This window comes from Budorcas taxicolor, chromosome 11 (assembly GCF_023091745.1).
Source record: "Budorcas taxicolor isolate Tak-1 chromosome 11, Takin1.1, whole genome shotgun sequence".
Taxonomy (NCBI): Eukaryota; Metazoa; Chordata; class Mammalia; order Artiodactyla; family Bovidae; genus Budorcas; species Budorcas taxicolor.
This window is the reverse complement of record NC_068920.1, coordinates 160,370,004-160,397,096: the sequence shown is the minus strand read 5'-3', so window position 1 is coordinate 160,397,096 and position 27,093 is coordinate 160,370,004. Positions and strand designations below refer to the sequence as shown.

Here is a 27,093-nt window from a genome sequence, read left to right as displayed (position 1 = left end):
CCACTGACTGCACAAACTTGGTCCACGGTTCAGACAAGCTTCCGGCCGTCTCTGTGTCCCCTGTTCCAGCCACAGGGTTGTCACCTCGTTCCTCAAGCCTGGGTCTCGCACACTAGTTCTTTCACTGGGATGCCTGCCCCTCACCTCCTCCAGCCTTATCAGGGCTCCCTGACCTCCTGTGGGGTCCCCATCTGCAGGGTGGTCCCCCTGACCAATGGCACACCTTGCCCTGGTCTCCCGTCCCTGTTACTCTGGGGCGTGGTTCAGTACAGTTCAATTGTGTCCCACTCTTTGCGATCCCGTGGATGGCAGCAGGCCAGGCCTCCCTGTCCATCACCAACTCCCGGAGTTTACTCAAAGTCTTGTTCATTGAGTCAGTGATGCCATCCAACCATCTCATCCTCTGTCATCCCCTTCTCCTCCCGCCTTCAATCTTTCCCAGCATCAGGGTCTTTTCAAATGAGTTAGTTCTTCAGATCAGGTGGCCAAAGTATTGGAGTTTCAACATCAGTCCTTCCCGTGAATATTCAGGACTGATCTCCTTTAGGATGGATTGGTTGGATCTCCTTGCAGTCCAAGGGACTCTCAAGAGTCTTCTCCAACACCACAGTTCACGGGTACTGGGTTCTAATTAGTTTGTGGTTACTGGGGTCTAATCTGGTGACTGTCTGCCTGGGGCCAGAACACACCTGTCTGTTTTCTCCATTCCAAGAAGCCCGATAAGCATTTACATTAAAGATGTCACATGTGCCTGGAGGGCCCAGTACCGGGTGCCTACATGTAAGGCAGGCCTGAGATGTCGATGATCCTTGCTTCTTGGAGAGACGAGATGCTTAAGCAGACAAACGACAACATGCAGTGACTGAAGCTTGAGGAGTATGTGGGCCAGCACCAGGCGTCCCAACAGTAGGGCCTGGCGATCCCCAGGAGAAGCACGGAAGCACGGCGGCTCCTCCCACAGCGACCTTTCCAGGTCATGGGCCGAGGGGCTTTGGAGCAGCCTGAACCATTCCTCCTATGCAGAGATGCCTCAAAGCCTTTTTCAACAATGCGAATGTCCCTGGGAAACCCTACTGTACTCAAGTTTACAAGATTTGGGGAAGAATGAGGTTGATAGGCTCCATCGGTTATAAGCTCGTGAGTGCTGCTTAAAGAAGTGAAGCTGAAAGTCTGGGGTCCCGGGCCTGCTCGAGGCCACTGTAAACTAGTCTTACTTGGAGCACATGTCCCATGGAACGGTGGGTGGGCGAAAAACGTAACAGGCTCTGTGTGTTAGACGGGAGCGTGGAACACTGCTGCACACGGGCACATGTGGCATGAATGAATGAGTGCACCTGTCTGATGCCCCAAAAAAAGGAAGGAAAGGGAGGGGGAGGGGCCTCCAGGCAGAAGGAACTGCAGGTGCAAAGGGCTGGCATGTCCCACAGGTGGTGCAGAAACACAGCTCATGTGGGAAAAGCAGTGGAAGGGGTGCGGGAGGCGGGATGCAGCCAGGTCATGAAGGTCTTGAATGCTGGACCCAGGGGACCAGGCTCTGGCTTTTCCCCAAACCCCCCATCACTCAGAGCACCAGAAACGGCTTCTTTACTGTCCACGGTGGCTCAGACGGTAAAGAACCCGCCTGCCAATGCAGGAGATCCGGGTTGGATCCCTGGCTGGGGAAGATCCCCTGGAGAAGGGAATGGTTCCCCACTCCAGTATTCCTGCCTGGAGAAGTCCACGGTCAGAGGAGCCTGGCAGGCTACAGTCCATGGGGTCGCAAAGAGCTGGATGTGACTGACCGACTCACACTTCCCCTTTCCACTTTTTCCACCCTCCACAGTAGCCACCCTCGTCCCCACTGCTGCCCTGCCTACCACCTACCTGCCGCCCACCGAGAAGTCCGACACGGCATAGTAGTAGGACTGTAGCACTTTGGGGTCCTTGAAGATGTCATCCCCAAACGTGTTGAGCCGGTCCAGGGAGACGAGGAGCTCCGTGCTGGTGACCCACTCCTGGGGGACAAGACGGAGCGGAAGGGGCACCATCAGCAGTGTGTGCTTCCAGCCTGTGCTCCCACCCTGCTCTGCTGGGAGGTCCAGCCTGTGGCCTGGGGGTGGTGGTGGCGTCGGTGGTGGGGTCTCCTGACACGCAGGGACAGGCCCAGCCCAGACAAACCCTGAGAACACAGCAGGAATAAGAAGCCTGTGCTTTGGGGTCATGTCAACCTGGGTGCCCAGCCCCGTCCTGACTCTGCAGCTTCGGGGAAGCAGCTCAGTGTCTCGGAACCTCCACATTCTTCCCATCTGTGAAGTGGGACAAGGGATAACGTCTGTCCCAGGAGGGTGATGGAGGAGGAAGAGCCAATGTCAGCGGCGGGGCATGGAGTCCGCCAAGTGGCCGAGGTGCTGGGTGAAGGGCTGGAGCAGCCCTCTTAAAACCGTGTCACGCGGGTCCCCGACTCCTCCCAGTAGAACTGCACTGCCACGCTAGAGGTTAGCCGAGGGAGGGCGCGTCCCAGAGCCCTGGGTTTACAGGCTTCTCACGGGCTAAGGAGCTGCCTCCCACAGACAAGGCCCTTGCCCCAGGTGACACGTCTCACCAGAACACAGCCCCATGAGAACAGGGACTCGGGGTCCTCGTGGCATCCCCAGCCCCGGGCTCTGCCTAGCCCGGAGCAGACAACGCGGTAAATACTTGCTGATGGTGGGAGGAGAGGCTTCCCCCTGGAAGAGCTGGCGGGGACTTGGGGGAGAGCCCACGTGAGGGCTGACATTTTCATCGGCCTGGTGTCACAATCAGAGGTGGCTCCAGCTGAATGTTAATCACCTTTTTAATTCAGCCCAGGAGCCCCTGGTTTAGCAATCAGGCCCATCAGGACAGGAAATGAACTCCTGGCAGAGTCTTGACTTCTCACCCCAGCATGACTCAGGCCAGCAGGCCTCCCCGGTCCCCCTCAGGCTCAGCAACTCTCAAGCCTGTGACCTGGGGCCCAGGACCTCTGCCTGAGGATGCTTCAGCCAGGGAGGAGTTAAGAAAACTTCAGAAGGGACCTCAGCGCTCGGAGGAGTTTGTCAGCTCCCCGGGGGTGTCACTCTCTGAATCACTTCCCAAATGTCAGTGTGCATTCAGGGATCAGGTTAAAAAGCAGCTTCTGATCAGAGGTGGGGCATAAGACTGTATTTCCACATGTGCCCAGATGTTGCTGATGTTGCTTGCCAGTCCCTGGGGCAGCTGAGAAGCAAGGGGCAAGGCCCGGGTGGGAACCCAGTAGAGCACAGCTGAGGCACTAAGAGTCTTCTTTGTCTGGAGACAGTGCCCGTAGAGAACTCAAATCACTGCTGCCTAAGCTGGAAGGTGCAACAGCTGACACTTACTGTGTGGTTATGACTTGCTGCTGCTGCTGCTAAGTCACTTCAGTCGTGTCCGACTCTGTGCGACCCCATAGACGGCAGCCCACCAGTCTCCTCTGTCCCTGGGATTCTCCAGGCAAGAACACTGAAGTGGGGTGCCATTTCCTACTCCAATGCATGAAAGTGAAAAATGAAAGTGAAGTCGCTCAGTCGTGTCTGACTCTCAGCGACCCCACGGGCTGCAGCCCACCAGGCTCCTCTGTGCACGGGATTTTCTAGGCAAGAGTACAGGAGTGGGGTGCCACTGCCTTCTCTGGTAGTTATGACTTAGGTCCTCACAATAACCCCATGGGGAGGGTTTATTCTCAGCCATGTTTCACAGACGAGCAGGCTGAAGCACCTGATGCAAAGCGTTGACTCGTGGGAAAAGACCCCGAAGCTGGGAAAGATTGAAGGCAGGAGGAGAAGTGAGCGGCAGAGGATAAGATGATTGGATGGCATCACCGACTCAATGGACATGAGTCTGAGCAAACTCTGGGAGACAGTGAGATAGTGAAGGACAGGGAAGCCTGGTGTGCTGCAGTCCATGGGGTCGCAAAGAGTCAGACACGACTTAGCAACTGAACAACAACATGACCCGAAAGACTGAGGCTCAGAGAAGGTAAGTGCTGTGCTTCCGAGTTGCAGGGCTGGTGCACGAGGAGCTGGGGTTCGTGTTTGACCCCCAGGGTCCCAGCTCTAGCCACTAGGTAGCCTGCCTTCCTGCATCTAACCCCAATGCCCTCATCATATCAGTGGAGTCCAGAGGGCAATGACCCGCCAAGGTCTCGGTCTGCAGGGGCCCTCCTCTGGGTTCCTGCATCTGCCCTGCAGCCTATGACCTGCTCATCATTCTGTGAAGACAATGACCGTGGGAACAGCATCAGGCTCTCCCTGAGACACCGGGAAGGGAGCTGGGAGAGGGAAGGGGAATTTGCTCCCTTAGCCCAAATTGTACAGGTCACTCCCTGAAGGTCGCTTCTGGGCAAACTGGGGACCCTGTGTACACACGCAATGGGCTTCTGCAACTTCCGCAATGGCCCAGTTAAAACTGCAAGTGGGCTCTCGAGTTGATTTTGGACACACCCGGGGGCCAGAATGCAATGGTAAGTAGCAGGAGGCGGGAGCTTCGGCTCCAGGCAGCAGTGGTTCTGCCCCAGGCAGCACCCTGCAGAGGGTGAGCCTTCTACCCCAGGCCTGTGGCCCCCTGCATGGAGGATAGAAGGATCCAAGACTCAGCAGTCACACGAACACATCCTTCGTTGTTGTTCGGTCTCTCAGTTGTGTCTGACTCCTTGCGGCCCCTGGACTGCAGCACACCAGAGTTTCCTGTCCTTCACTATCTCCAGGAATTTGCCCTAACTGATGCTCATTGAGTTGGTGAAACCATCGAACCGTCTCCTCCTCTATTACCCCCTTCTTCTCTTGCCTTCAATCTTTCCCAGCATCAGGGTCTTCCCCAATGAGTTGGCTCTTCACATCAGGTGGCCAAAGTATTGGAGCTTCAGCTTCAGCATCAGTCCTTCCAGTGAGTATTCAGGACTGATTTCCTTTAGGACGGACTGGTTGGATCTCCTTGCAGTCCAAGGGACCCTCAAGAATCTTCTCCAACACCATAATTGATTACATCCTTGGGTACCCCCATCCCACATGCTCCCCATCCTTAGAGGAAGCACCACCCTGGGGGCGCCCAGAGGGGAAAGAAGGGGAGCGTGACCTTGCCTTTCTTTGTCTCTGACCTTGGTTTCTTTCTCTGACCTTGGTTTCTGCCTGGGGGGCTGCAAGGGGCTCATTTCTGCAAAGGCTGTTTCTCATCAGGGATAACATTCAGGACATATGGGGCAACAAGACAGGGGACCCCCCGGGCCGGCCGTAGGTCTTTTGGCACGCTGCCAAGATGGCACAGATGCAGGTGGATTGATTGTCCCATGAATGGACTCAGATGGGCAAGATATGGGGACCTGGTGCACACCCACGGCCACAGCACCCTGCCATGGAGATGAGATCAATGAGCTTCTATGATCTCACCTTCAATGGGTGAATAAGCATCTCTTAAAGGCCATTCACTCTGCTGGCGACCTTCTTGTTGACTATCCAAGGTGGCAGCAGCCAGCCCCATGGGGCTAGTAATTAAAATTCATTAAACTAAAATAAAGTCGAAAATTTAGTCCCTCAGTCGTGCTAGTCACACCTCACGTGTTCTTACAGACACACGTGGTTCGTGACAACCCCCACCGCACCGCGCAGCTTGGGGTCATTTTCTTCTGTCACTGCAGGAAGTCCTGTCGGACAGCTCTGCCTGGCAGCATGGAAACCACGACTCCACGAGTCCAAACGTGGGTGCTTTTCACGTTTCCCTTTCGTCCTCGTCACAGCCCTTGGAGACACACGGGGCAGGCAAGGCCATCCATCCCAGAGCAGGGAGCTCTGGCAGGGGCTCCAGCTAGGAGTCAAGGCACTCAGGACCCTTCCACCCACCCGCATGTCCCCCTGGAAAGTCCCTTCCCCGGCTCTGAGCCTCCATTTCCCCAGGGGAAAGGGGTTAGCTGAGTTGGTGGCTGTCACAGGGCACCCTCTTCCATCTCTTTCATTATCAGGCATTCACAAAAGATTCAGGCACAACAAAAGCTTCTGTTGTTTAGAATCTAGAAACCAGGGGATCTCGAAGAGCCCCCTGCGTCCTCCTGCCCTTTCAGTCTTCCCTCTGGTCCCCTGGACCTGAGTGTCCGGGTCAGCCTCTCCCCTCCACCCCCCAGTCCCACTCCCCTCTAACCTGCAACACAGGGCTCTCTTCAAAGTTGTAGGCACTGGGCCTGCCCTCCAGGGTGGAGAAGGCCACGTTGCCCCCGCTCAGCGGGGAGATGTCGCTGAACTCAGAGGTGCAGAAGGCCACACGCTCGTCCTCGCCCAGCCGCAGGAACAGGCCCTCGGGCCGGCTGTAGGTCTTTTGGCACGAGGCGCTGTAGTACTGGTAGGGCTCCCAGGGGCCCCCCGCCCGGCTGCGCTTGTAGATGGCAAAGCTCTCGGGTCGACTCGTGTGGAACTTCAGCCGCACATAGGTGATCTCGTAAGCTTTCCCTGCAGTGGGAAGATGTGGACCCATTTTACAGAAGGGAAGGGAGAGTCAGAATCCTGGTCCAGGGAGAACAGAACGGCTGGGCTGCATGAACTATCTTGGATGGATCGTTAGAGGCTGTCTGGAGCACCGCGTGGGGCATGCCATGATCAGTTAGTGATGCCTGTCAGGGACACCGGAGAGGACAATGCTGGCATGATTCCCAGGCATTTGCCATCCCCTAATTAGGCCAATTGCCCCCCTGCACAGCAATCAGCAATGTAACACCTCCGACTCAGCCACCTCTTTCTGCTTCAAATTGCTCCAGCAATGGGATAGTGCCACAACCTAAAGTCTGCTCTGCCATTAGAAAGTTACTTCTTTTACTACACCCCAACAAAGCCAGACCTCCCACCTGTGCCTTTTTACCTCCTTCCCTCCCAGTGATTTCAGACCCCTGGAGTCTGGAGACATGCCTGTTTCAAGCCCCCCGCCCCAATCCTAATGCAATTCCCCCGGGACTTTACTCTTCCCGTGCTTCCATCAAACTTCTCCTCAATCCAAATTTCTCAAGAGAAGTCTCCATCTCTTGGGTCCACGGCCTTATCTCCCAATTTAGCAGTTGTGCATTGTGCCTGATTCTTTGCAATGCTCTGGACAGTAGCCTGCCAGGCTCCTCTGTCTATGGGATTCTCCAGGCAAGAATATTAGAGTGGGTAGTCATTCCCTTCTCCAAGGGATCTTCCCGACCCAGGGATTGAACCTGCATCCCAGGCGGTGCTAGTGGTAAAGAACCCACCTGCCACTGCAGGAGACTTAAGAGACATGGATTCAGGCCCGAGGTTGGGAAGATCTCCTGAAGGAGGGCATGGCAACCCACTCCAGTATACTTGCCTGGAGAGTCCCCTTGGACAGAGGAGCCCGGTGGGCTGCAGTCCGTAGAGTCGCACAGAGTCAGACGCGCCTGAGCAGCAGAGAACTTGTCAAGGCCCCCTTCCTGCATCCACCTTCTTCCCCTGGCCTTTCTGCCCGGTCCCGGATGCCCCAGGAGGCCTGCCCTGCTGCTGCCGCCTCCATCACTGTCCACAGTCTTCCTTACCCACTGAGGACAAGTCACTTCAGTCTTCTGTTTAAAACATTGTGGCCCCATGTGAGAGCTAAATCTATAAAACTCTTAGAAGAAAATAAAAGAGTAAATCTTCGTGACCTGGGTGAGGTAAAGCCTTCTTAGATGGGACACCAAAGGAACAAGTGACAGAAGAAAAAACAGATGGACTGAACTTCACCAAAAACTCCTGTGCTTCTTGACACCACTGAGAAAATGGAAAGCCAACCACAGAATAGGAGAAACTATTTGCAAAGCATGTATCTGTTAAGGGGCTTATCTAAAATGTATAAAGAATTCTTACAGCTCAAAAATAAAAAGATCATTGGGGACTTCCCTGGGGGTCCAGTGATTAGGACTTGGTGCTTTCACTGCAGGGGGCACGGGTTCTATCCCTGATCAGGGAACTAAGATCCTGCAAGCCACGTGGCTCCACGCGCCGCCCCCCCCAAAAAGGACAGATAGCCCAACTGAAAAAATGGACATTTCTCCAAGGAAGATATATAAATGGCCAATGTGCACAGGAGAAGATGTTCAACATGACTACCCAGAACAAAACTACAAGATACCACTCCACTCCCCTAAGATGGATATAATAAAAAGACAAAAAGGAGTGTTAGCAAGGATGTGGAAACACTGGAAGCCTTGTACACAGCTGGTAAAAGTGTAAAATGGTGCAGCTGCTTTGGAAAAGAGTCTGGGGGGTTCTTAAAAGGTTAAAATAAAGTTACCACGTGGCTCCGCAATCTCACTCCCAGGCGTGTGCCCAAGCAAAATGAAAACATATGTCCTCACAAAAACCTCCACACGAATGTTCACAGCAGGATTACTCATAAAATCCAAAGACCGGAAACAACTCAGACGTTTGTCGACAGATAAATGAAAAAATAAAACGTGGTATATCACACAAAGGAATATTATTTGGCAAGAGAAAGGAGTAAAGAGCTGACACAGGCTGCAAGGGAGATGAGCCTTGAAAACAATATGATAAATAAAGGAAGCCGGGCCTCCCTGCTGGCTCAGTGGTAAAGAATCCACCTGCCAGTGCAGAAGACACGGGTTCCAGCCCTGGTCCAGGAAGATCTGCATGCAGCTCAGCCCGAGTACACAGCTAGAAGCCCGCTCCAGCCTGTGCGCTGTAAGAAAGGAAGCCACGGCAGTGAGAAGCCGGACACCGTGGCTAGAGGGCAGCCCCTCTCCGCAACGAGAGGAAAAGCCCGAGCAGCAAGAAGACCCAGCACAGTCGAAAATACAAAGAAGTTAATTCCACGGAGCACATACAGTATGATTTCACCTATATTAAATGTCCCAAATAGGCACGGTCAGAAAAATGGAAAGTAGATTAGTCGTTTTCAGGGTTTAGAGGGCGGGAGAATACTTGGGGGGAGATGATTGCTAATGGGTACAGGGTTTCTTTGGAGGTGATGACAGTGTTCAAAAATGGACTGTGGTGATGAGTATACAACTCTATGAGTAATACTAAAAAGCACTGAATTGTATGCTTGAGTTGGGTGCACTGGATGGTAAATTATGTTTCCATAAATTTATCTTATATATTTTTAAAAATTGGTCCTCACATCCATTAGGATATCTATTATTTTATTCTATCTTTAAAATTTATTTGGTTGCCCCAGCTCTTAGTTGCAGTACGTGAGATCTTTAGTTGCAGCATGCGGGATAGAGTTCCCTGACTGTGAATTGAACCCTGGCCCCCCGTATCGGGGGCATGGAGTCCCAATCAGTGGACCACCAGAGAAGGGCCTAGGATGGCTATTATTATTTTTTTTTTTTAAAGCAGATAACAATACCAAGCGTTGGCGAGGATGTGGAGAAGTTGGAAGCCTTGTGCACTGTTAGTAGGAGTGTAAAATGATGCACTTGCTATGAAAAACAGTTTGGCGGTTCCTCAAGAAATTAAAAATAAAATTACCATATGATCCAGCAATTCCACGACTGAGTATATACTCCCCAGAATCATGCAGGGTCTTGAGGAAATATTCGGACACACACATCCTCACAGTAGCATTATTCACGATAGCCAGGAGGTAGAAGCAACCCAGGTGTGCATGGATGGATGATGAAGAAACAAAACATGGCTCATCCCACAATGAAATATTATTCAAACTTTAAAAGCAGGGAAATTCTAACACATGCTACAACCTGGATGAGCACCAAGGACGTTATGTGAAGCAAATTAAGCCAGTCATCAAAGGACAAGTACTAGGTGATTCCACTTATATGAGGTCCCTAGAGTAGTTGAATTCAGTGTATATACTGCTGAAGGGAGCCCTAGAGTAGCTAAATTTTTAGAAACAGAAAGTAGAACGGTGAGTGAAGGGGGCAAGAGTGTTTAATGGGGACAGTTTCAGTTCAGTTCAGTTCAGTCGCTCAGTCGTATCCAACTGTTTGCGACCCCATGGACCGCAGCACACCAGGCCTCCCGGTCCATCACTTACTCGCAGAGTCTACCCAAACCCATGTTCATTGAGTCGGTGATGTCATCCAGCCATCTCATCCTCGGTCGTCACCTTTTCCTCCTGCCCTCAATCTTTCCCAGCATCAGGGTCTTTTCCAATGAGTCAGCTCTTCACATCAGCTGGCCAAAGTATTGGAGTTTCAGCTTCAGCATCAGTCCTTCCAATGAACACCCAGGACTGATCTTTGGGATGGACTGGTTGGATCTCCTTGCAGTCCAAGGGACTCTCAACAGTCTTCTCCAACACCACAGTTCAAAAGCATCAATTCTTCTATGTTCAGCTTTCTTCACAGTCCAGCTCTCACATCCATACATGACTACCAGAAAAAGCTTTGACTAGATGGACCTTTGTTGACAAAGTAATGTCTATGCTTTTTAATATGCTGTCTAGGTTGGTCATAACTTTCCTTCCAAGGAATGAGTGTCTTTTAATTTCATGGCTTCAATCACCATCTGCAGTGATTTGGGAGCCCTGAAAAATAAAGTCAGCCACTGTTTCCACTGTTTCCCCATCTATTTGCCATGAAGTGATGGGACCAGATGCCATGATCTTCGTTTTCTGAATGTTGAGCTTTAAGCCAACTTTCTCACTCTCCTCTTTCACTTTCATCTAGAGGCTCTTTACTTCTTCTTCACTGTCTACCATAAGGGTGGTGTCATCTGCATATCTGAGGTTATTAATATTTATCCCAGCAATCTTGATTCCAGCTTGTTGTGAATCCTCCAGCCCAGCGTTTCTCATGATGTACTCTGCATATAAGTTAAATAAGCAGGGTGACAATATACAGCCTTGACGTACTCCTTTTCCTATTTGGACCCCGTCTGTTGTTCCATGCCCAGTTCTAGCTGTTGCTTCCTAACCTGCATATAGGTTTCTCAGGAGGCAGGTCAGGTGGTCTGGTATGCCCACCTCTTTCAGAATTTTCCACAGTTTATTGTGATCCACACAGTCAAAGGCTTTGGCATAGTCAGTAAAGCAGAAATAGATGTTTTTCTGGAACTGTCTTGCTTTTTCGATGATCCAGCAGATGTTGGCAATTTGATCTCTGGTTCCTCTGCCTTTTCTAAAACCAGCTTGAACATCTGGAAGCTCACAGTTCACATACTGCTGAAGCCTAGTTTAGAGAATTTTGACACATGGACATTACCAGATGGTCAACACCGAAATCAGATTGATTTTGTAGCCAAAGATGGAGAAGCTCTATACAGTCAGCAAAAACAAGACCGGGAGCTGGCTGTGGCTCAGATCATGAACTCCTTATTGCCAAATTCAGACTAAGTTGAAGAAAGTGGGGAAAACCACTAGACCATTCAGGTATGACCTAAATCAAATCCCTTATGATTACACAGTGGAAATGAGAAATAGATTTAAGGCACTAGATCTGATAGACAGAGTGCCTGATGAACTATGGATAGAGGTTCATGATATTGTACAGGAGACAGGAATCAAGACCATCCCCAAGAAAAAGAAATGCGTAAAAGCAAAATGGCTGTCTGAGGAGGCCTTACAAATAACGGTGAAAAGAAGAGAAGCGAAAAGCAAAGCAGCAAAGGAAAGATAAACCCACTTGAATGCAGAGTTCCAAAGAATAGCAAGGAGAGATAAGAAAGCCTTCCTTAGCCATCACTGCAAAGATATAGAGGAAAACAACAGAATGGGAAAGACTCGAGATCTCTTCAAGAAAATTTACTGAGGGAACGTTTCATGCAAAGATGGGCTCAACAAAGGACAGAAATGGTATGGACCTAACAGAAGCAGAAGATATTAAGAAGAGGTGGCAAGAATACACAGAAGAACTGTACAAAAAGGATCTTTATGACCCAGATAATCACGATGGTGTGATCACTCACCTAGAGCCAGACATCCTGGAGTGTGAAGTCAAGTGGGCCTTAGGAAGCATCACTACGAACAAAGCTAGTGGAAGTGATAGAATTCCAGTTGAGCTATTTCAAATCCTAAAAGATGATGCTGTGAAAGTGCTGCACTCAGTACATCAGCAAATTTGGAAAACTCAGCAGCAGCCACAGGACTGGAAAAGGGCAGTTTTCATTCCAATCTGAAAGTTTCAGTTTAGGAAGATGAAAAAATTCGGTGGGTGGATGGTGGTGATACAACTATGCGAAAGTACTTAATACCAGTGGACTCTGCACTTAAAAAAGTACATTTTATGTTATGTGCACTTTACCACAATAAAAGAAAAACTGGGGCGAGAGTATACATATTGGTCCCTGGGGAATGCAGTGTGGCGACACAGACAAGGAGCCATAAACATGTTCTCGGGCTTTGGTTAAAAAAAAGAAAAAGGAAATCCCACTTCTGGGAAGTCAGACAAGGCACTGAGCCTGAGTCGACGAGTCAGTTCATCAAGGAAGTGCTTTTATAACAGGGGAAAACTGGAGCCATCAGGGCTCAATAAATTGTAAGGCATAAACTCACAGGCTAGTTGAATCCACCGGAACAGTTGACAATGAGTTTATATTACGTGGGGAAGTCAAAATGCTGAATGAAAAAAGGAGACGAATGATTCTACATTCGGAATCATCAGCTGATATTTAAAAATCCCCAAAGAAGAGGCAGAAAAGAAAGACATCGAACGCGTCCGCATGACTGTCCTCAGGGCAGAGGACTCGGGACTCTTCTTTCCTCTTCAATTGTTCTGCATTTTCCCAGTTTCTTTTTCTCATGAAGCTTGTTCTAATTTAAAAACTGGAGAAAACACAAATTTTTTAAAAAAAATTTTAAAAAGCAACCGCCTTGCCATGTTCTGTTTTAAGATGTTTTTCAAAGTTACAGCACAGCTTGGCACTGTCACTCTGAGTCCCTTAAAAGAAAGCATGTGTCCCACACAGAGCCAGTGTCTGGGGTGGCGGCTTCTGTTCTGAGCAGGCGTCAGGCTTTGGAACCAGGTGGGGACCTGCCCCAGACGTGCGTTCACGAAAGGATGCTCGTGGAGGTTGCCCTGGGTCCACTGACCCAGACTCCTCTGTAAACATCCAGCCAGACACCTCACAGGAGGGGAGCTTGGAGCCACTTAAAAGGTAGCTGGCAGCTAGAAGCATGATCGGAAAAAGGCAGCCACTGAGATTTCATGCAAACGAGGAACTTCACACGTGAGGAAACATCACGGCTTTTCCCTTTCCTTGCCAGGCCAGGAGAGGAGAGAAGATGCAGGAACATCACAGAGGCACGGCAGCAACTTTCTGTTACAAGAATTAATTAGAAGGGAGAAGACGGCAGCGTAACCCCTGCTCTGTGATGAAAAGGTTCCTGCCAAAGGCAGCCGAAAGGCTGGGAAAGGAACTGAGGTCTTCTAAGCAGCGACAAGAAAGAAAACTGCAGCTTTGACCCAGACCTTTGCAAGCTGTGGGGCCAATAGGGCTTCAGGGTGATTGAGACAGGTGTGCTCCCATTAAGAAAGCTGGGAACACACTGGTGTCATCCCCAACTGTTAACTAGGGGGCGACACTGCTCAGGACCACATGGCTCCCACCTCCCAGCCACCCAACATGCTGTTCCCTCTGCCTAGAATGCTGTTCCCTCTGCTCCTCACCTGGCTGACTACCATGCACCCCTGCTCATCCTACTGGCTGAGCATACTGACCACATGCCCCAGCCTGAGTCCTGCGTGGAACTGCCTTCTTCCAACCTTCCTGATGGCTATTCATCCATGGGCTGTGGGTCTGGGTGTCTCACTAGTGCTCCCCAGCTTCCCCGAGTCTCTTTGCCCTGTCCTGTAAAGACCTGCGTGTCCCTCCCACTAGACTGTGACCTCCTGGGGACGGGGCAGTGCATCCTCAGAGCTGAGCATCGTGCCTGGCACACACTGCGTACGTGCTCAGTCACTCAGTCATCCTACTCTTTGCGACTCCGTGGACTTCAGTCTGCCAGTCTCCTCTGTCCATGGAATCTTCCAGTCAAGAATACTGGAATTGGCTTGCCATTTCCTCCTCCAGGGGATCTTCCCAACACACAGTATGTGCTCAGATGCTCAGTCGTGTCCGACTCTTTGTGACTCCATGGACTATAGCCCGTGCCAGGCTCCTCTGTCTATGGGATTCTTCTGGCAAAAATACTGGAGTGAGTTGGCATTTCTTCCTCCAGGGGATCTTCTCATTCCAGGGATCAAACCTGCGTCTCTTATGTCTTCTGCACTGGCAGGGGGATTCTTCACCACAAGCGCCACCTAGGAAGCCCAGCACACAGCAGGTGCTCCATAAATGCTTGCCAGATGAAGCATGATTTTTATTAACACCTTTTGCTGCTGCTGCTGCTAAGTCGCTTCAATCGTGTCCGACTCTGTGTGACCCCATAGACAGCAGCCCACCAGGCTCCCCCGTTCCTGGGATTCTCCAGGCAAGAACACTGGAGTGGGTTGCCATTTCCTTCTCCAATGCATGAAAGTGAAAAGTGAAAATGAAGTTGCTCAGTCATGTCCGACTCTTCGGGACCCCATGGACTGCAGCCTACCAGGCTCCTCCGCCCATGGGATTTTCCAGGCAAGAGTACTGGAGTGGGATGCCATTGCCTTTTCCATTAACACCTTCTAGGAGGGTATAATCCAGCGAGCAAGTGGAGACAGGCAACCCCGACAACATGGTTGAGGCTATCACAGAGTCTGCTTTTCATGACCTCTGAATAAGTCTGTTTAACAACAACTGGCATTTACTGAGCACCTACTATGTGCCAGGCACCTTGTATTATTTTTTTTAAGTCTTCTTTAATTTGCATTTATGTATTTTTGGCCACAAGCCATGTGGGCTCTTAGTTCCCCAACCAGGATTGAACATGTGCCCCTTGCATCAGAAGGTTAGAGTCTTAACCACTGGACCACCAGGCAAGTCCCTCCAGGCACCTTGTTAAGTGCTCTACGTACACTGTATCTCAGAGACCCCCGAACGCTTCCATCGCTGTGTGCATCTCGCTAACGAGGAACCCGAGGCTTGGGCAGGAGACAGGGACTCGCCCAAGGTCACATGGAAAACAGCTGAGTCTCTACTCAACCGCAGGCTTGTCGGCCCCAAAGTCGCCAGACCACAACCCTCCATTCAGGGCTCAGAGAGAAGGGGTTGCCCAGGAAGGGGGTGCCTGTGCCCCCTGAGAACTGCTGAAGTCAGCCAAGCCAGCACCCGGCGCTGTCCTCTCCAGCCAGCTGGGCCATAAAGCCCAGGAATGACACCAGGGCGGTCAGAGAAGCAGGCCGGCCCACATCCGGCACTGACCGAGTACACGGAGCTCCGAAGGAGAGGCTTATTTTGGGAAAATGGAAACAAAACAAAGACCTTTAATTGGAGCCATCTGGGGTGCAGTGGCCTGGGGATGGGGCTGGAGGGGGGCGGGGTGGGGAGCTGAGCTGGAAACGCGGGGGTGAGGCTGCCCTGCCCACCAAGGGCATGAGAACCAGGTGGGGAGAGCCGCTCCCGGCCTGCAGGGGCGCCACAGAGGGCTCCTCAGGCCTAGCCGTCCACGGTTCTCTTCCTCTCCCACCCCGTGTTAGCCCCACTCTTGGCGACCCCATGGACTGTAGCCCGCCAGGCTCCTCTGTCCATGGGATTCTCCAGGCAAGAACACTGGAGTGGGTTGCCATTCTCCTCCTATCTTGATGAACACGACTCTTTCAGGGACCCTTATGAGTGGATCATGGCGCGTCACCCTTCTGTGTCTGGCTCATTTCACTGAGCATAACGTCCTCGAGGTTCATCCCTGTAGCAGCAGCGGACCCAGGTGTCCTTTCTTTTTAAGGCTGAAAGCGTCCCATTGTGTGACTCTCGCCACATTTCGCTTGTTCATTCATCAGTGGACACCGGGGTTACTTGCAGCCTTCAGTTACCGTGGACCATGCTGCTATAGGCACGGTTTACACGGTGCCTTTATCTTTGGGCCCCGCGTGACATTCAAGAGCTGGCTTTCGGGTGAACGCTTGAATGACCCAGTCAAGGGCTCAGGTGGGAGCCTGGGCTATAGGTGCAGGGGGAGCCCCAAATGTCAACCATGACCCCAATAGGTAAAGCCAGGGGGCATGAGACAGGGAGAGGGCACAGGGTGGGGAGACGAGAGAGAGCAGGGGAAGGGACGGGGTGAAGCAGCTGGAGCCGCGGGCTGGGCAGGAGAGGCACAGGGCCAGGAGGAAGGGCGGGGCCGCAGCTCAGGAGTCGGGAAGGCTGGGGGCGGGGGGTGGCGGTCATTCACACATTCACCCACTTGCTCCTTGTTGCCGGGAGGAAATACGGTATGGCCTTCAAGACTCGGGGTTCACATTCCAGCTCCGCTGCATGCTTACCAGCTCGGTGGCCTTGGGCGAAATACCTAACCCCCCTCGTGTGAACTGGGCATGTGTTTGAAATGGAGTGATTCAGTTTCCCCATTTGCAAAACGGGCATCACAATAAGAAGGATTCATGAATAAATGACCGCAGAGCACTTAGAATAGTCCCTGGCACACACGTGATTAAATGCTCGCTGCTGTTCCATTCATCCACCCAACCAACAGCACCAGTGCACAGGGCAGGCCCTGGGTGCTGGGGGACAGCTGTGAAAACAGGCATTTTCCCTGCTGCCTGGAGCCAGTGATGGACATGAACAAACCAAAAGCTCACGCTCATGATCTAGACTGTGACAGGGGAAGGTTAGGGCTGCAAGAACACAGAGGCAGGCCCTCTGCCCAGTGCCGGAACCTGGAGGCTTCCTGGAGGAGGTGACCTCAGAGCCTAGCAGGGGAGAGAGCAGCTTGTCCACTGCTGGATCCACATGTTCATCCGCTGCTTGGCACAGGGACCGGCGCGTGGTAGGCACTCGGGTGTTTTATGACTGAGATACGGGTGATCCGGGAGAAGGCGGGAACAGGAAGTTACCCCAGCCAATGCCACAGCAAAGGCAAAGACGGAGAGCAGAGAGGCCGTCTCAGGCCATCTCCGGCCGTCATCGGCCCTGCTGACGGGGAGGTGACGCGGCCAGAGTTGGGGAGAAAGGGGCGATCCGGAGGCTGCCTGCATCTTCCTGGGTTTGGGGACTTCCCGCTCCTACAACGGCCGGGTCGATCCTGAGCCCAGAGCCAGGCGAGGCGGCCAGGGCCAGCTGGGCCCAGGACTGTGGGGGGCTGCTTCTGTGGTAGAAGCTAGTCATGGCTGCTGCCTTGACCCCCTGACCTGCCTGGGGCCCCAGCATTCCAGCCAGAGCCCCCAGGGAGAAGGAAGGAGGACTTGGTCCCCCCCGGCACTGGCCTCAGCCAATGCAAACACGGCCGCCCACTCGACAGGAAGACGCAGTAGAGCCAGGGCTCGGGAGACACAGCCCGCGTCGGGCTCCTCAGGGGCCAGCAGGTCCTTCTGACGTCAGCTCCCACCGGGCCAGGCCCTGCTATCCTCTTGTTCCCTCTGCTCTGGCCGGCCAGACCACCGGGTCCAAGAGCACACAGAGCAGCCTCCTAGTCCCCCTGTGTGGTCCCCTTGACCTGGAAGGTCCTCCCTTCTCGTATCAGCTCCCGCCACCCTTCAGATCTCCAGGAGGTCCGCTCTGGGTATGTCCCCAGAGCGTAAATCTTCATCCACATGGTTCCAGGGGCCTAGCTTGTCTTCTCGCTCCATGATGCGGGGCAGACACTGACCGGATGCTGGATGCCGGAGAACTGGTCCACCCGGGGTCAGCCCCCAGCCGGGAGCCCATCCCCCACACCCCTGCAGCCTTCCCCACACTCAGGGGCTCAGGGCTCACCTGCTCAGGGACTTAAGGGTCCTTCCAGGAGGTTCTCGGGAATTCAAGAAAGTGGACAAGCAGAAGGGAGACCCCACTGACCCGAGCCTAGCCAAAGGCTGAGGCTCCAATGGGCCTAACCTGGATGCTTACCATCCACAAGGGCAAGAGCACGGTGGGGAGGGTCCCAAGGTATCCGGTGGGAACCTGGGCACTGATTTCACGCTCAGAGCCTCAGCTTCCCTGTCTATACAGGGTCAGATGGTGCTGGGATGGGGGTGCAGGCTTGGTGGGGTTCCCAGCACATGGGAAGGATCCCCTGATGAACATCCACCTCCACCCTTGCACCTCTCCCCACCCCCGGCTCCAGCCTGTCCACTTTCCAGGGCCTCCGTAGAGGCCGAGGAGCCTCCAGCCCCCACTGCTGCCTTTTATCCCAGACAGGAAGGCTCAGCTGGGCGACTGGACTCAGGGATTCAGAGCAGATGTCTGCGAGCTTGCGGGAGGCTGGGAAAGCAGCGACCTCCTTCCAGGGTGGACGGCCGCCTATTCTTCCCCCGCCCCTCACCCCCCTCCCTCAAGAAGACCCGGGCCCCCCCACTCCCGAGCTGCCACCCATGAGGTCAAGGAGAGAGGGAGCGAGGTCGGTAGTGGAGGCCCGAGGGCTGGGATAGGCTCCCCCAACCACCTCCTCTGAGATCGGGCCCCCACTGGGAGATCCTGAAGACCCCAGACCTGTTCTCCCCGTTACTGTGTCATCCGTGGCTCGGGGTGGAGAGAACCAAAGTGGAATGGAACCAAAGACAGGCCACATCCAGGGCTGCTGTGGGTTCCCAGCACCCCTCCTGCGTAGACGGAACCCGGGGTCAGGACATGTTTTGGGAGCCAGCTGGGCGAATGTTTCTCAAGCCCTTCGGAAGAGGCCACCTTCAAGGGGAGCCGCAGCCTGAGGCGCTCTGAGCAGAGGCCCCCGGTCACACACAAGGATGGACCCAGCTCCTGTAAGCACTGGGCCAACCTGAGCTGGGGGGCCGGGACAACCACCCAGGAGGGGCGGCTCTCACCCCATTTGACGGGGCACGGGGAGGGGGTAGCGTTCGCGCAGTGAGCGGCTGTGCTGGGCGCGAGGGCAAAGGCTGCTCTGAGTCCTGAGCAGCAAAAGAGAGCCCTGAGCTGGGCCCAGAGCACAGGACGGAGGAGGTGATGCTGCACTCACTCCCTCCCTCCCTGTGCAGACCCTTCCAGAGCCCCTCCTGCGTGCCTGGTGCTGTACAACACAACACAATGGGAAGAACAATGGTGTGTGTATGGTGTGTGAGTGTGTATGTGTGGTATGTGGTGTGTGTGGTGTGTGGCGTATGTGTGTGCATATGTGTATGTGTGGTAAGTGTGTATGTGCGGGGTGTGTATTGCATGTGTGTGCGGTGTGTGAGCATGTGTATGTGCGTGCGTGTGTGGTGTGTCTGCGTGTGTGTGTGTTTGGGGTGTGTATGTGCCTGTGTGTGTGTGCACGTGCATGCAGTGTGTGTGACCGTGTGTGCACGTGTGTATGGTGTGTCTATGTGCGTGTGTTTGTGGTGTGTGCACGTGTGTGGTGTGTGCATGTGTGTGCATGTGTGTGCGCTTGTGTGTGGTGCGCATGTGCATGCGTTTGTGGTGTGTGCACACGCATGTTTGTGGTGTGTGTGCGTGTGTGTGGTGTATATGTATGTGCGTGTGTGGGCATGTGTGCATGTGTGTGTGCTTGTGTGTGGCGTCCATGTGCATGCATTTGTGGTGTGTGTGCATGTGTGTGCGCGTGTGTGCGTGTTTGTGGTGTGTGTGTGTGCAGTGTGTGTGACCGTGTGTGCACGTGTGTATGGTGTGTCTATGTGCATGTGTGTGGTGTGTGTGTGTGTTTGCGGTGTGTGTGTGCATGTGTGCAGTGTGTGTGACCGTGTATGCACGTGTGTATGGTGTGTCTATGTGCGCGTGTGTGGTGTGTGTTTGTGGTGTGTGTGCATGTGTGTCTATGTGTGCTTGTGTGTGGTGTGTGTGTGCACATGTTTGTGGTGTGTGTAGCATGTGTGCACGTGTGTATGGTGTGTCTATGTGTGTCTATGTGTGTGTGCCCCACACAGGGCCCCGCACACAGCGCAAATAAACGGGAAGTGCCCCAGATGAAACTCACCGATGCCCCCCCACCCCCCTCACCCCTGCCTCATCTGTGCCTGCCCCAGGCTCCACCCACACAAGCCCCACATCAGCCAATCCCACACCCTCTGTCACGGAACAGAGTGTCTCCCACAGCCTCCACCCAGCCCCAGATTCCTCCTCCTGTGGCCTTGGGGTCCTGCCAGGCCAGTCCAGCCAGTTCCCCCAGCCTTTCTCCCTGCACTGGCTTCCTGTCGCCCTGCTGGACAGAGACCCTGCCCCATCCCAGCCGTCCCATTCCATCGACAAGCTCCACCTGGCAGGCCTGGCAGGTCAGTGGGAGGTGTCAAGGCCCGTCAAGACCCCAGAGCAACTGAGCTTCTTGGGGTGGCAGTCAGCACCAGCCTGCTCTTCTGAGAAGACTCAGTGTTCCCCCACCCACCACTTCGGTCCCATCTCCCCGCCCTCCCCAAGGCACTGTCACCCAGAGCTGGGAAGAACAGACTCCACAGGTGGGTGGAATGCACGTCGAGGAGTTTATGCTCGTCTCTTGGATATACACAGAGGCCAGTAACATTGAGCAGTTGTGTGTCTTTGGGCCAAAGACTTAACCTGTCTGAACCTCAATTTTCTCATCTGAAAAATAGGGATACATTCCTGCAATTCTTTATCCAGTCTCCGGATGTAGTGTAGAATTCAGAACTTTCCAGAGTTTGGAAAGATGATACAGCCCTTTTACCATGGACTGTGTTAACACCCCCAGCTGGGTCTGGGGCCAACAGCCATATTCAAATAACATCTCAGTAACCAAACGTATGACTATTCACTCTAGGATCAACAAGGTCTATAAATAGCCTCAGGGCAGGTTTAGCAGCCAAAATGAGTGTATAAAAATACTCTGAGTTCTCAAAGCTTTGGGAGATTTTGAACCCACAGATAAGGGAGTAGGGACAGTTTGAAACACTCCCTCCCTGAAAGGGCTCTGGAGGGAGTGGGGGGCCAGGAGGGCATGTTTTATTTCCATTCCCTGCAGTGGGGGCAGTGCCAGGAGTGAAGGGCTGGGTCCAGACTCCGGATTCTGATTGCCAGGGACCTAAGGGGCTTCCCAGACACTGCAGTGGTAAAGACTTCGCCTGCTAATGCAAGAGACCCAACAGACATGGGTTCGATCCCTGGGTCAGGTAGGTGCCCTGGAGTAGGAAATGGCAACCCCACTCCAGTATTCCTGCCTGGAAAATCCCACGGACAGAGGAGCCAGGCGGGCTACAGTCCATGGGGTCGCAGAGTGGGCCACTACTGAACACACACACAAGGGCTCCTGCGCCCTGGCCTGGGGTTGGGTGGAGGGAGGCTTGGACACAGCAGAGGGGCCAGGCCACCCGGTCCAGTTACCCGGCAGCCCAGTGAAACTTGGCTCCTGCCTTGAGGATAACCCTCCCTGTGATGAACAGGCTGGTTCCATCCCCGAGGACACCCCCAGGGATGGCACACAACCTCAGGGGTCACTGAACCCCATAAGTCACCCGATAAGCCAGGACGAGGAGCCCAGGCCCCAGAGAGCCAGCGAGCTGACCCCGGGTGGGTCACCCCCCTCCTCGGCCAGAACAGCTCCGGGTCTAGGATGGACAATCTTGGCACGGCTCTGGCACCCAAATCCACTGCTCTGTAAAGGGCTCCCAGGAGGCTTCCCACCCCTCCCAGACCCAAGGGACACCCATCAGTTTATCCTTCCAGATAGCGCTGGACACAGGTCCCATTCCAGCTGTGGTGGTCGTTCAGTCTCCCACTAGGGGCGGACTCTTCGAGACCCCATGGGCTGCAGCAGGCCAGGACTCGCGGTCCCATTCCTGAGCAACAACCCCCCCGCCCCCGCCCAGTCTGGATCCTATGGCTAACCCAGGGGCCCGCGACGGTGGGAGAGGGGACGAGGGGGCAGTGGTGCCGTCCCCCCCACCCGCCCCGAGAGCGCTTACCCAGGTTGAGGGTGATGTTGACCGAGGTGGGGTACTGCACCCCGAAGGCCATGGACGGGCTCTGCCACCACGTGGTGTCGTCCTGGCTGTGGAAGTCGGTGAGGTAGGAGGCGTTGTGGTGGCGTGCGGGGTCGGCGGCGTCGCAGCGCTGGCACGGTGCCCCCGCGCCCTGGGCGCCCACGTGCGGGCAGAAGTCCTCGGGCGGGCGGCCGCACGTGTGCGAGGCCTCGGCGAGCCGGCCGAACGCCGCGTTCTCGAACACGGGCAGGCAGCGCTGCGGGCGCCCCGCGCCGTCGTAACACGCGCCCATGCCCGCTGCGGCCGCGCGCGGCGCCAGGAGCGCCAGGCTCAGCAGGAGCGCCGCCGCCGTGCCCATGGTCGGGGCCCCCGACGACCCTGCGTTCAGCTGTGCGCGCCCGGCTCTGCGAGCCCGCCTCGGCTCCGGCTCCTCCGGTGGGCGCGGACCGCGCCTCCCCTCGGCGGGCGGGCCCCACTGCGGGAGGGAGGGACGGACGGCGGGCAGCACCCCCAGCTCCCGACCGCTCCGTCTCTGGGCGCTCACCCCCACCTGGTGGACGTGCCCGGGAGTGCCCGGCTGGGGACTCAGCTCCTTGGCTGCCTTGCCCTGGCTCTGCCGGGGGAACCTTGGCTCTCTGAGCCTCAGTGTCCTCATCTGTAAAATGGGAAGGGTGGCGATACAGGTTCATTACCGCGGTTGTGAGGTTTCAATGGCTGCTGACGGGGAAACCTCTCCCCCGTGCCTTTCAAGTCCTGAGATAAAAGGGGACATGCGGGTTTTTAAAAAATCTGGTCTTTCCCATTGCATGTTTCCTCTCAGCAGTGAAGTCACCCTAGGCAGGATCCTACAATGGTTCCTTACGTCTGCACGCTTCCATTAACTCTGAAAATTGCTTTTGCTGCTGGCTTTTCTCTGCTCTCAAAGCAGAGATTCTAACCTGATATTTGTGACCAAGGATTTGTGTCTCATCCGCAAACATCACTTGAGAGAGAAGCCTTCCCTTCCCCCACCCCCAGGAGATGCCCCCTTATATTCTCCATTCATTAAAATTAGTAAAACAAGAGAGAAAGCCATATGCTCATATAAATAGATGCTAGAGAAAACACTTGATAAAACTTAGTACCTTTCCCAGAAAAACTCTAAAGAAAATAGGAATAAATTTCTAAACATGCTTAGGACTATCAGATGTCACTTGAGACTGGGAAGGTAGAAGTGGGCGGAGGATCCATTCAGTTCAGTTCAGTTCAGTTCAGTCCCTCAGTCTTGTCTGACTGTGTGACCTCATGGACTGCAGCACGCCAGGCCTCCCTGTTCATCACCAGCTCCTGGAGCTCACTCAGACTCATGTCCATGATGAGTTGGTGATGCCATCCAACCATCTCATCTTCTATCATCCTCTTCTCCTCCCGCCTTGAATCTTTCCCAGCATCAGGGTCTTTTCCAATGAGGCAGGTGGCCAAAATATTGGAGTTTCAGCTTCAACATCAGTCCTTCCAATGAATATTCAGGACTGATTTCCTTTAGGATGGACTCGTTGGATCTCCTTGCAGTCCAAGGGACTCTCAAGAGTCTTCTCCAACACCACAGTTCAAAAACATCAATTCTTCGGTGCTCAGCTTTCTTTATAGTCCAACTCTCACATCGATACATGACTACTGGAAAAACCATAGCTTTGACTAGACGGACCTTTGTTGGCAAAGCAATGGCTCTGCTTTTTAATATACTGTCTAGGTTGGTCATAGCTTGTCTTCCAAGGAGCAAGTGTCTTTTAATTTCATGGCTGCAGTTACCATCTGCAGTGGTTTTGGAGCCCAAGAAAATAAAGTCTGTCACTGCTTCCATTGTTTCCCCATCTATTTGCCATGAAGTGATTCAACTGGATGCCATGATCGTAGTTTTCTGAATGTTGAGTTTTAAGCCAACTTTTTCACGCTCCTCTTTAGCTTTCATCAAGAGGCTTTTTAATTCTTTGCTTTCTGCCACAAGGATGGTGTCATCTGCATATCTGAGGGTATTGATATTCCTCCCAGCCGTCTTGATTCCAGCTTGTCCTTCATCCAGCCCAGCATTTTGCATGATGTACTCTGCATATAAGTTAAATAAGCAGGATGACAACATACAGCCTTGACGTTCTCCTTTTCTGATTTGGAACCAGTCTGTTATTCCATGTCCGGTTCTAACTGTTGCTTCTTGACTTGCACACACATTTCTCAGGAGGCAGGCCAGGTGTTCTGGTACTCCCATCTCTTGAAGAATTTTCCACAGTTTGTTGTGATCCACACAGTCAAAGACTTTGGCGTAGTCAATAAAACAGAAGTAGACACCGTAGCCACTGATGTCCATGAAAAGGGTGATAGGATGTAACAGAAGGCTGTGCATGGGGAATTGGGGATGTAAGGAGGGCAGGGTAGATAGTTCTGCCTGGACCTAGAGGGTGTTTCCCGGAAGAGGTGATAAGCAAACTATATGGTAATGGATGAATGGGGGAAAGGGCATCTCAGGCACAGCATGTGCAAAGGGTCAGAGGTCTGAATGGCTAGGGAAGCCTGATGGGTGTTTGCAGCTCTGGGTGGGGGGATAGTCCTGGGGGCTAAGACTGGAGCAGGGTGCAGAGGCCGGATGAAGTGGGATGCTGGGCACCATGGTGATGAACTGGGGCTTTGTCCTGAAGAGGCTCTGCGGCTGCTGAGGGTTGTGTGTTTGTGGGGGGGCAGGGACCTTGGGTACCTCACCCTTGTGTCCCCATTGTGTGAACATACAGTTCAGGGAATGTTTGGGAACTGAGCAGGAACCACATGGCTGGCAAAGGATTATCCTACAGGAGCCGGGTTTGAGATGATGGCTTCTTTAAGAGGCACCAGCTGGGTGCTCCTTGGCCTTACCCAGCTCCTGGAAGCGGCTCTCCAGGGAACCATCCTGCCTGGATAGCCACCTCTGTCTGCCTGAACGTCTCCTCCCAGCGCTCCCGGTCCGGCTGGTCCTGTTCCCCCGCCCCAACCCACCACCAGGTGGCGACATTGGCCACATTACAGGACTGGCTCCTTTCGCCCCCTGGAGACCAAGGCCAACTCTGCTGTCCCACACAGATGGTGGACCACGGACCAGAATAAAGTCACTGAGCCCCAGGGGCACTGGTTACACATACGGGGAAACCGAGGCCCAGAGACGGCACGTGGTTCACTGAGGATATTTGCCCAGGCCTTTCCCATCCCTGGGGTCAGCTTCTCCCAGGACGGGAGTCAAGGAGGGGCTGGGGTTCCCAGATGCCAGCAAGCCATCTAGGAATGTGGCCCCCAAACATGGGATGTCTGTGCACCGACAAAATCTCAGGATAACTCCTGACATCTGCATGATAAAGGGACAGCAAACACTTGTGCAGCTTCAGGAAGTGAGCCAGGAGACCTGTGGGAGTTGCCATTAGGAACCACAAAAGGGCAACCAAAGATGCACGCTGCCAGCCTCCATCAAGTGAAGGCGCTGAGTGGGATCTCCCTGGTGGCGCAGTGGTTAGGACTCCGTGCTTCCACTGCAGGGGGCATGGGCTTGATCCCTGGTTGGGGAACTAAAACCCTGCAAGCTGAGCAGGATGACCAAAAATTAAAAAAAAAAAAAAAAGTGAAAGGAGAGGGAGAGACTAGTCTGAAGGTCAGCTCCAGGCAGGACCTGCCATGATCCCAGCAAAAGGATCCGTGCCCTGAGGCCTGTGCCCTGTCTGCGCACACACATGAGTTGAAGCCCAAGTCTTTGTGGGGTCACAGAAGCCACGGGGGCACATGGCCTCAGTTTTCCTGCAGCCTGGAGGGCCCACAACCTGCCCAGTGTCCTAACTCATCGTCTTAGGATGATGGGAAGCCTCTTGAGCAGCAGAACCCACGTTAGTTTCCTTCAAGAATCCGGGCGGCATGGAGGTGTCGTGGGAGGTGGCCCTGCTGTCTGGGTGTGGCTGATGGTGGGGGCCAGGAGGGGCTCTGCATATCCTAAGGACCTGGTGAGCTCCTGCAGAGGCCTGACCTCTCGCTTGGAGCTGCAAGCAGAGGCACAGACTCTCCTCCCTACAGTCCACCTACCAAGGGTTAAAACCTTCCAGGCAAAGAAAGGAGGAGAAAAGCCCTGTTCTGATTTGCTTAATGAATGTTAATTAAGAAGACAGAAGAGAGCAGATTCCTTCAGGACAGAGATGAAAGGCCTGTTAATTAAATCTGGGGAGATGGAGCCAGGACCCTGCTGATCCCGCCTGACAGCTCCCTAGCCTTGTTGGAGTTGGGGGCACTAGAAGAGGGGGAGCAGCCCCGGCCCCCAGCCTCAGAAGGAGCCGGGGCTGGCCCAGAGTCATCGTGGTACCTTGACTGGGCACTGTCCCTCTGGGGCACCTCGTTTTCCCCATTGGGACAGCAAAAGCATTGGTCTAGGTGATTTTTCATGATGCACTGTCTGGCTCCAAGGCACTTAAGTCTGAGCTTTCTGTCTGCATGAATGGGCCTCAGTCTTCCTTTCTGTCAAGTGGGTAGATTTCACTTGCTCAGCAGACAGGCAGACAAGCAGGAGGTCAAAACTGGGGGTCTAGAGGGCTACACTGGCCCCCTAGGACCCTGCTGTCAGGCCCAAGCCCATCTGTCTACACTGTGATCATCCTCTGCCCCTCTCAGTGACCATCCTGCACCTCTGAGCAAGGACAAGTTGGCCATCGCAGAGGCATTCTGGGAGCCAGGCCCAGCTGGGCTGAGCACACCAGCTGCAGGTAAGTTCAGACCGGGAGGCGGGCCGAGGCTCAGCCAGAGGCAGGTCCTTGCTCAAGACCACCCCACTGGTCCACCCCAGAGCCTGGATTCAAGCCCTATAAGCCCGGTCCCAGAGTTAATGCACTTTCCACTCTACTCTCATCTCATTCATTCATCCACTCCTTTGGACTGCACCTATGCCGGCCACTGGTGTTGCAGGCAGTGGGTATTTCACAATCTCATCCTAATTGTTTCCTAGACAATTAGGGAGACAGACAGTGACCGGGAAACAAATTGATAAATTAGGTAGTGACATTATGGTAAAAGCCACGAAGGAAATAGATAAGGGGCTAGGACAAGGAAGTAAGTTTAGTTTGGGCAATCAGGGGAGGCTTCTTGGAAGAGGTGACAGCACAGTGGAGACCTGAAAGATGGGATGGGAGGCAGGGCGGAGAGGGAGGGCTCATGCTGATGGGAGCTGACAGGGGCCCCTCAGCTGTCACCCTCAGTGAATATCTTCTCCCTGGAGTTAACAAGCTCAGACAGGCCCAGGGACA

At 53.7% G+C, this 27,093-nt stretch overlaps 1 protein-coding gene across 1 annotated transcript in view; it reads right to left on the bottom strand.

Annotated features, from left to right (window-relative positions):
• LAMC3 (laminin subunit gamma 3) overlaps nt 1-22,175 on the bottom strand; it is a 67,107-nt gene extending 44,932 nt beyond the window's left edge. The window contains exons 1-3 of the mRNA XM_052648819.1: nt 21,800-22,175; nt 6,145-6,449; nt 1,864-1,994 (exon numbers count right to left, since the gene is read on the bottom strand). Of these exons, the coding sequence (XP_052504779.1) occupies nt 1,864-1,994; nt 6,145-6,449; nt 21,800-22,175 (812 nt within the window). The remainder of the gene's footprint in view (nt 1-1,863; nt 1,995-6,144; nt 6,450-21,799) is intronic.
• Nucleotides 22,176-27,093: the final 4,918 nt, after the last annotated feature.